Source organism: Plectropomus leopardus, chromosome 5, assembly GCF_026936395.1.
Source record: "Plectropomus leopardus strain MGB_pleo_1.0 chromosome 5, ASM2693639v1, whole genome shotgun sequence".
Classification (NCBI taxonomy): domain Eukaryota; kingdom Metazoa; phylum Chordata; class Actinopteri; order Perciformes; family Serranidae; genus Plectropomus; species Plectropomus leopardus.
In genome coordinates, this window is record NC_142180.1 from 27,412,011 (window position 1) to 27,422,202 (window position 10,192).

The window sequence follows — 10,192 nt, forward strand, 5'->3', positions numbered from 1 at the left end:
GCATTTTCAAGTCAAAAGAAAATAAGTATTGTTCGAGACATGTCTCTGTTTTAACAGCACACTCTCCTGAGATTTGGCAAAAACTGGCTTGATCTTGTAGGGGGTTATATAAGATATTAACAATTTTTTGAAAAGCTTCAAATTAAGGATCAAATAATAACTTTGTACTTTTCATAGTGTTGTATTGTTTTAAATCAGCTTTTACACATCCACACAATGTTCACTACACTTCAAAATGAAGTTTGAAATGGGACTAATTCAGTTGGAATGCCTGCTTTTTGTCTAACAGCGCATTTATTGCATAATTTTATGAATTTCTTGTCAGTTATTATACTGACATTTGAGACTCTCATTGCTTTATGTTAATTCAGTACAGTGTAAATATGCATAGCTAATCTTTAACCAGAGCTTGTTTGCCATCAGCTTTTCCAGCTGATCCAGTAGACATGGGGGGGAATCAAGGATAAAATTGTGTACTGGATATTTGTTTCTAGATTTCAACCCGTTTACCGACAGTCTGCTATCTGGGTTGTCCCCACAGTCTGGTTATTTCCCAGCGAGGGTTTTTCAAAATCCTCTGGCCCCCTCCAAACAGATTTGTGTTTCTTTTTCAGGTTTTCGTGAATTTCCTTTGCAGCATGTTTCTTCGAGAGCATTTAAACAAATAAACATTGTTTGCAGAAGTACTTAAGCTGTGTTGTTAAACCAAACGGCCCCTATGGTACACTTTTTTCCCTCCTCATTTCATAATTTGTTTCTTCATATTTTGTGTCCTGCTGCACTCTTCTTAGGTCAGTCCAGATATCCAAGTTTACTCATTGTTTACACTTCCATTAGGTTGAGGAGGGAGGAGCTGCTCTGTGTGTATATATAGCTCCTTCCTCTTAGGTTCTTCTCACCTCAGACACCTACTGTATGCTCCCTCCTTTCCGCTCCCTCCTTTAGCAAACACAGTACACAAACACACAAGCAAACAGTACCCCGGGCTCCAGTTTAGATGCATTGGTATAAAAAGAGAGCACCACAGCAGGTAAAGCCGTGTGTGAACCTCAGATAGGTGAGGGACGGAGCAGGGAGGGCTGCAGTGCAAACCGTGTGAGACCACACAAAGATGGATAAATATAAATCCAACTGTCGTCCCCGTTTAGCATTTCATTGCCAGAGGTTTTCAAAAGTTTTCCATTCACACTGGAATACAGAATTGGTCACCTCATGCACTGCATGATCACAGAAATTTGGCCTCCTGATAGGACTGCCATACACCATGGAAACATGTACATCCTCATTTTCCCTGTTCACACTGCAACATTAGAGCGTTTCTTCATCCACTCTGCAGTGCATTTTCCTCATATAGTGTGCATTCACACCTGGATCATTTGGAGCAGTTGTTCTGAAACAGGGAGCATTTCCCCTCGGTGAGGTTCGTTTGGGCATATGTGAACACAGCAGTCGCTGTGATGTCTCTGGAGCGGTTTGTTTGTAGTGTGAAAGAAAACAAACCAACCACAGAATTTTATGACAGGAGACTTTCGATTTTAGCATAATTTCAACAGCTAAAACAATAATAATTCTATCGACTGATTGTAAAATCTTTTCACTGATCCTGATAAAGGCCAGCGACACTACTATTGGCACACACATTAGTGCAGCACCAGGGGCACACTTTTACGTTATTAGTTATTAATACAGTCAGATGCCTCTGCTGGGCGAAAGAAAAAACGCAGAAACTGTCTAATCAGGAAGTTACCTGTCAGATGGTAGACTCTCATGTTTGCTCCTCTTGGTTTGTTTGTAAAAAGTCTGTGTGAACACAAATGAAACCAGAACTAAAATGCAAGGTCTTATTTTTTTTCCCCTTGGTCCCGGCCAAATGAACCAAACTACAGGTGTAAAAGCAACCATAGACTGTATATAACAATGGACATAGCAATCACGTTTGTGGACTGCTGCTAAGTCTTGAGTTTGGCATATCGGCCATTGCCATCTTAGTTTTATTGAGCCAGAAGTGACAATATTTGGACAAAAGGGTATAGTTGTGGAGGAGTGAGGGGTGGATCTGACTCATAAGCTCCTTTTACACTGCCTGTTCTAGACGGGAAAATCAAGGAGTTGTCTCACTGTTCAGTCGGCACAGAAGAGGCAGACGCTATTAAATGCCACACCCGTCACCCCTTTTTTGTTTCCACAATGCTGGCATGCTATCTAAAATCACACTGGAGTGGCATGATGGCGCCATTGTGTGATTCTGTGTAAAAATGCAAAGGCGCCACAAAGAAGGGAATTAGAAGTGGCCTTATAGTGTGATCTCTGTGTAAAAGGGGGTGTAGACTGTCGCCAATACCTTGCAGACATCCTGTCACTCAAGTAGCGCCACCATTAATAAGGTAAAACTTTAATCCTTAATAATATGCAAACGGATCAGTTATATAAAAATTCAACCCCTGTGCAGTTGTCATGCATGTTAAAATTGGCTATAGAGGCCAAAACTTTTTATTGTACAAGGCTGTAACACAACACAGTCATCACCAGAGCTACTGAGAATACAGCTCCTCTACAGCTTTCTTTGAGCTCTTCCCTCTGCCTTAGTGTTGCTTTCTGTGTCTGTCTGCTTGTACTACATCCTCTCCTCTGTACATTCCCTTGTCCTCCATGGCTCAGACCTTTGTTTTTTTTGCTCTGACCTGGATCGCACTATTTCTCTCGCTCACTCTGAGGAGAATTGAATTCATATTAAACCCTGTTTTAGGTTCTACTTCTAAAACTGCTATCTTTCTGCCAGAAACGGCCCGCTGCTGACTTCATCGACCCTCTTGCAAACAAAAAACCCAGGATATCACACCTTGCCAGCAAGGCTGCAACAGCCCCAGTAAACGGCAAGCTCAGCTCCTCCAACGGGAGAGGGGAGGCAGGTGGAGCGCAGGGAGGAGTTGCGATTTCTATGTCAGACGGCGGCATGACATCCAGCTCCCAGCCGCTCCCAGTGCTGGACATCCCACGTCCTTTCGAAGCACTGTCGGATGTCAGCAATGACTCCAGCCACAATGGGAGAGACTGTGACTCTCAGGAAACAGCCGTGTCCGAGAGACTCAGCCAACCTCCTTCGTTGTTCGCGGGCTCTACGATGCTCACCGCGCCCAGCATCGGCACATCATCTCCTAGACACACAGGCCCGGAGGTCCCTCGAGACAAGAGTCCATCAGCCTTCAACAGCAAGTCCAGGAAGAAATCAAAAAAGCATAAAGACAAGGAGAAGAGCAAAGACAAGGAGAGGGTGAGGGAAAGGGCACAAGAGAAGGAGGAGAAGAAGAAAAGTCGTGGGGAGCGCGTGCCAGAGCCTAAACGAGCGTGCGAGATGAGCCCAGGAAACCTCAAAAGCAACAGTATTCCACAGAAAAGCACAGGTGAGAGCAACGAGCACACACACACACACACACACACACACACCTTTTTCTCTTGCACAATATGATTTATTTACAAAGTTCAGTTTCACAGCTCTTGCATCATAAAATAGATTTCTGAACAAAAGTAGAACTTTCTATGTGGATGGACACCAGTTAGTCATTACTGTGAGTTGGTGATGTGTCATGTGACCGGTGTGTGACTCACTGATTAAACGGAGACCCCTGCTGTTCAGCTTTATGCTTTCAATAACCTCGAATACATGCCTGTGAATCAGACTGGCGGAAAGCATCTTTAAAGGATACATGTTTAAGAGATGAATGATTGAAACAATAAGTAATTATGAATAAAGATCTTTTTGTGGTGTCGCCTTTTCTGTTGCACCACGGATTAATGCCATTTTCTTACTTTGTCACTTTGTTTTAGATCTGAACGGGATGTGCAACAGTACCAGTATTCCTTCATCATCACCTGAGGTGGCAGACTATTTATTGTGAGTAATTGCTACTGGATTTTTTGTCTGAGGGGGTCCATTGTTTTTAGAATTTTAAAATGCAGAGGAAAAAACAGTATAATTGGTTTGTGTTGGTACCTCTCATAGAGCCTGTTTACACTTGCTATTAACATGCGTCTTTGGTGGTTGATTACAAGTGGACAGTTCTAAGTCTGTCGGTTCACAGCTGGCATTATAATGTGTATACATGCAAATTCAGTGACCGCTTGTGACTGGATCTCACTACCATGCTCCGAATGCAAATACATGCGTAACCCACATCATTTCATTCACTTACGTTAGGAGACTTTTGCTGCAGGGTTGTAGCTTCATACTGGGGACATTTGGTGAGAGTCCATCCATGCACACATGGTGACAGGGCTATCTGTTAGCTCCACACTGCCAAAATTTACCCGTTAGAAACAGGTTCACGCCCCAGAGTGCATAATAAAAAGTTAAAGATAGTATACGAAAAAAACAGTGAGCAATTTATTGAGAAGTTACAATAGATGTGAAACATTTTTACAACAATCATAATCAGATGAACACAGTGTGGTCAATGAAAAAAGGACTTTAATAACCCACCTTTCTCCCCCAGAGTGCTGCAAAGCCCTGAAAACAAAGGAAACCACCAAAAAGACAATGCTAACCTAAATAAAAACGGGAGAAAACAGTGCTCAAAAATAAATAGCTGTCCATCCCTACAGCCTTGTGAAAAAAGGAATACTCAGTGCTGAGTATTTACAGCAGGTACGATGGTGGTAGCACAAGTCTATGGTGGCGGTACATATACACATACACAGATGAATCAAACAAGCACCAAGATAATTAGCACACATCTAATCAAATAGCAAGAAAAAACAAACAACAACTCAGCTCATGGCTAAACAAAATCACACAGTTTGCGCAGAATCACAGTCAGAGGGCGAGGGGGAAAATGCTGAGCTGTCAGCCACAATCATCAGCTTCACTGCAGCCGACTCGGACGTTAAGTAGGCCAAGCCCAGGGCCAGCCAGCAGATCAACGAATTCGAAACAGCAGCTTCCGACGGGGGACATCCAATAGGTGCTGGGCAGCAGTACCTGGAGGCAAACAAAGATCCTCAAAACACAACAAGCTCTCACTCTCATTAAAACAGGAATGAACAACATAAACAACACAAATGCGGCAACATATATAACACAGATACGGCTGGCTGTAACAACAACAGAGTCGAGCGATTTCGATGTTGGCGTGAGTTGTGTTAGCTTATGCTAACAGAGCAGAGGTTGAACTGACTGTTCACCGGGACGAGAGCAGCTCTGGAGGTCATTCTTCAGCACTGCAGCAACATAAAGTTTACTTACTTATTTATCAGGGAATCGGACAAGCAAAGACGTCATCTGAGTAAACTGTCCTTCACTGTGGTCCAGGACACATTAAACTTACACACTGCTGAAAGAATTTGGCCATATGCAGGCGAAACCACCTCCAAATGTCGGCTGAGCGATCAGATCTCAAGACGCATTAAGAATGCACTGGATGCATTCACACCTGCACTTATGGTACTTTCCTTTTGCACTGGGATGTCAGAATTTTCAATTTCCTGTTGGAAATTTCTCTAGGAATCCCCCTGAAGTCAGATTTCCAACTGGGAAAGTCGGAGGAATCTCACCAACCTCCAAATCCAATATGGCTGCTCCACACATCAACAGTAGATGTTAAAACAGTCATTCACAAAATCCTGCCCAACTTCTATCCGCGGACATGTTCCTTCAGTGTTTGAATGTGCAAAATATGGCGTAATGTGTTCTTATCAACTGGTATCACTAACAGTGGCTAAGTTGGCTTGAACTGGTATTATTAACATCTTTGTTTCTCTGACTGCTGGAACAAGATCAACTTGAGTGTGGCTTAATTCCCAGCTCCGACCTCTGAGTTCTGAGGTCAGTGAAAAGCAATATTAGAGCTGTCCACTTGTGATAAAATCGCGCTAAGACAGATGTTAATACCAGTTGTAAACAGGGTCGTAAAGTCTTTTTAATAACCATTATTCCTCTCAATTGAGCTAAATGCATAAAGGAGGCTTTAAAAAACACATTGTAACTTTCTCCCAAAATCTCTTTTCACTAACATTTTCTCTTCTCCTTACCTTCAGGAAGTACACAGTGATCGAGTCTCCGGAGCAGCGTCAGAGGTATAAAAACGATTTCAACGCCGAGTACAGTGAGTACCGGGGTCTGCATGCTCGGATAGAGGGCATCACCCGGCAGTTCACTGTGCTGGACAATGAGCTCAAACAGCTCCATCAAGGCACAGACAAGTACAAGGTAGATTTCCTAAAGGATACACAATTTGGCTATTTTTGTTGAAAATATTTTGAGTAAAAAGATGCTGAATCAGTTCTATCCTTTTTTGTGTGTTCTCTCTACAGACAATCCACAATCAGATACTTGAAGAGTATCATAAAATAAAAAAGGTAAGTTTGAGTTTCGCTATAAGAGATATTGATGACATAAAGTATGAGTGACCTATCGGATTATCAGATTGTGACTCATGTTCGTATCCCTTGCAGACTAATCCAAACTATAGCCAAGAGAAGAACCGCTGTGAATATCTACACAACAAACTGGCACATATAAAGAGACTTATTGCCGAGTACGATCAACAGCAACTTTAAAAGTAGTTATTAGACATTGTTTCCCTGTTATCTCTGGAAACCACGCAGATAAAGGAAAACTCTGGATTGCACCTGTGCTTAAAAAAAACAACAAAAAAAAAACCTGTTCTCATGAAAGATGCCATTAAAGGAGTATTCCCCTCATTAGGGCCAAAAGCTCCAATGAGGATTAAGCAGGACACATCTTTTTCTCTCTTTTTTCTTTTTTTTTTTTTTTTGTTGATTTTTGGAAGATGGGGTCGTGCCTCGTGTGGCCGGGTCCATCTGTGTAGTTACAATGAATGCATCCAGAAAAAAAAAAGGTTCTGTGTGGCTTTTTTTTTTCTCGGCAGCCCACCCTGCTTCTAGCGCACAGAGGTCTGAAAGAGTCAAACATGGAAATTTTCCCACTTTCTTGGGAGATTATCCAAATAATCTTTTTCCTGCTTTTGAAACTGGAGGGAACACTGAGATGAAAACTGCAGATTGTACGCCAAAATGCAACTAATTTGTTTTTGAGTAATGAGATGAAACATCAGTCCCCCCCCCCTCACGTATACAAAATTGTATGGTTATGAATTTATTTCTCTGTTTTTATTTATTTTTGACACTTAAATTAGGGGGGGGGGGTGAGTCTGTTTTACACTCCTCAATATCAGTACTTAAAAGCTGTCTTCTTTTCTGTCCTCACATCTTGAATGTCAGCCAGTATTTTATTCAGAAGCTGCCTTGCCCATCTAGTTGTCAATCTGTCAGCGTTAATTTTCTCTTGTAAAGAGATGCAGATATCACTATTGATTAAATCAAGATGATGCATCTAAATGCACACAGTCAGATGCAGGTCGGCTTTTCTTCTCTAAAATCATGTGCAGATGTCTTAACGGAGGGGACATGTGAAAGTTTTCAGTCACTCTTGAGTTTTGAACACAGTCCCCGTCAATCAGTGGTGACGAACTGCAGTGCTTATTACAGCAGTGGTTCTTAGTTATGGTTCATCATATTTTATCAATGAAAAATTAAGCTCTTAATTGGTTGTCTATCCAGTTTAGGTCATGATGGCTTTTGTAGCAATAGAATTATTCAAAGTTATCTGAAGAGTTTCTGCTTCAGAAGATCCTCTAATTGTAAGATGGTGCAGAGGGGATGCAGATCTGCAGGCTTTTTCTTTTCATCTTCAAATTGTTGATAAAAAATTTACATTCAGATATGAAATATTCTAAGTTACCATCATTGTCACCTTTAGTTATGTTAAAATAGCGTTTACAGTGTCTTTAAGAAGATCGAATTTGTTTTGTCTGCCCATCGACCCATGTGGTAGTCCATCGAGACGACTGTTAAGATGAAGCCATCCTTGATCATCTTCCGGGCGGAGGCCTCTCGGAGGAGGGAGGCGCTCCACCTGCGACCAGTTTTTGCCTTTTCAAATGTGATGTCAGATATTCGCGGAGGTTGACCCGAGATCCCGGATCAGCTCTCCTCTCTGAGGAGACGGATCCAATCAACGTATCCGACGACAAATTAGAACTGCTGTATATCAGAACTGACCCTGATGAGCGAGCGGGTCGAGTTGAGTCGGCGAATGCATTTCTTATATCGACCTTTTTATGTGAATATGAAAAATCAGCACTTTTTCTCCTGATCTCGCTGTTACCTGAGGGTTTTGTCCAAATGACACTTTTCTCTTTGTCCATCAGAGTGCATGCTTTATGAATGTGTTACAATGAACAGTCTTTGTATCTTTACTTGAAAAAATAACTGCCCAAGGATACCGAAAGCCAAGCAAAGGCCTAGTCCAACCGAATTTAGTTTGTAATCAATCCGACGTGGCTCTGACCAGCATGTATACCAAAGTGCTTACCTGAGTGGGATGAAACGAAAACGCTCTACCAAATGTTGGCAAGGGAACATGTCACAGTATTCTCGACTTCCTGTTATTTCTTTCGTCCTAATTTATCACCCAGTGGAAACATGTCAGTGTTTTCTTGTGTGATGTCAGAGGAGGCTCCTTTGCATGACTGGGCTCAAGTGTTTCAGTGTGACGCCATGTTTCAGATGATATCACTCGCCTAATGCAAACACTACATTACGGCCAATGCTCAAAGACTCGTCACAACGATGCTGCTGGGTCGAGGCTGAGGTCAGATCTGGGACTTGATGTCTGGGCGAGGGGAGTAAAGTTTGTCAAGGTGAATGTTTTGTCACAAGAGTCAGCATCGCCCAGTACTGCAACCTTTAACAAGAAAGACACTTCTCTTACTGTATCTTGTTTTCCAGAAACCTTCATGATTACTGTATTACACCTTTATTATGGTCAAAATCCATTGTGAATGAGTTCATCGGTGAGCACGTTTCGCTCCGATGGGGAGCAAACTGTTTGAGAGTAACGATATGCCAGCACAGGAGTACCGTTGTATGAGTTGATTGTGCCAAAATGACCTGTTGTATAGGTTTTTTTCTTTTCTTTTCTGAGTATATACATGCTGCTGTAAAAGCAAAGAGGGCTTTGGAGAAGAGTCATGAAATGTTGGCGCTAAAACCCAAAGCACGCTTTTTGAAAACCATAAGGGACTGGGACTGAAATTGATCTTTGTTTCAATAAAAATCTTTAAAATCCTTATTTGTGAAATTCTGAACCAGTTGTTGCCGTCCATTATTATAATGTACTTTACTTTTAGCATTAGTTGTTGCTTAGAAGACTGAGGTGTTTATTTTGAAGTTTGAGCTTTTATTGTAGTTTTATGGGAAATAATGATTGTGTTAAAGGATACAAATTTTTCCTCTTACCTTTTGTGCTATTTGTCAATCTTGGTGTGTTGGAGATGTCGGCTGTAAAGATTTATGTTTTCTCTTGAATATAATAGAACTAGATGCCACTCAGCTTGTGGTGCTCAAAGCGCAAAAAAATGCATTTCAGAAACTCAACAGCAATGTCTCTGTCCTCAAATCATGACCTGGTTACTCAAGATAATCCAAAACCATGTTGTGAGCAGTGTCGTTTAGGAAGTATTTTCTTTCTACCACACCCTCCAACCGTATCACCGTGAAGAAGGTAGTTTGCATCTACTGCCAGTTCTCTTGTACCACTGAGCTAACTGAAATTACAGCTCAGCCCAGGAGGACGCCATTAAAGGACTACTTCACCCACAAAATCACCATTTAAGTGTTACCTTGAATTTGTGAAGAAAACTTAGTTCTTGCATGCCTTTGTGGAAAATTGCAAATATATTTATTTATTGAGTAGTATAATCCAAGTCTCATGTTTTCAGTCCTATGCTCAGTACTTCCCAAATACATACATTTTTACTAGAAAACAAACAAACAAAAAACTTAGTTTTGGAATCTAGCTTAGATAAGTTTCACTTTCAGTTCAGTTTTAAATATTACTGTTTTAGCTAAAATGCATGGGGTTCCCAACAAATCAGTATGTTAGCCGTTTTACTCGGTGGAATCTAAGAAAAACCTCTTTTTCACAAATTCAAGATAACGTGGTACGACTAAGTGATTTACAAATGGTCATTTTGTAGGTGAAGTGTTCCTTTAAAGTTTACATCTGGCGCTGTCACAAACACAAGCCTCTCATCCATCAGTAGAAATGGATGGAGTAAAACTTATAAAAAAACAAACTGATGTATTTGTTAAACCTTCTTTCTCTGTTCTACAT

The 10,192-nt window shown here is 41.4% G+C and overlaps 1 protein-coding gene across 1 annotated transcript in view; it reads left to right on the forward strand.

Moving 5' to 3' along the window:
- The window catches only part of ell (elongation factor RNA polymerase II), a 45,617-nt gene extending 36,453 nt beyond the window's left edge, over window positions 1-9,164 (forward strand). Inside the window, exons 8-12 of the mRNA XM_042481924.2 lie at window positions 2,780-3,401; window positions 3,826-3,892; window positions 6,031-6,202; window positions 6,307-6,351; window positions 6,448-9,164. Of these exons, the coding sequence (XP_042337858.1) occupies window positions 2,780-3,401; window positions 3,826-3,892; window positions 6,031-6,202; window positions 6,307-6,351; window positions 6,448-6,552 (1,011 nt within the window). The 3' untranslated portion in view covers window positions 6,553-9,164. The remainder of the gene's footprint in view (window positions 1-2,779; window positions 3,402-3,825; window positions 3,893-6,030; window positions 6,203-6,306; window positions 6,352-6,447) is intronic.
- Window positions 9,165-10,192: the final 1,028 nt, after the last annotated feature.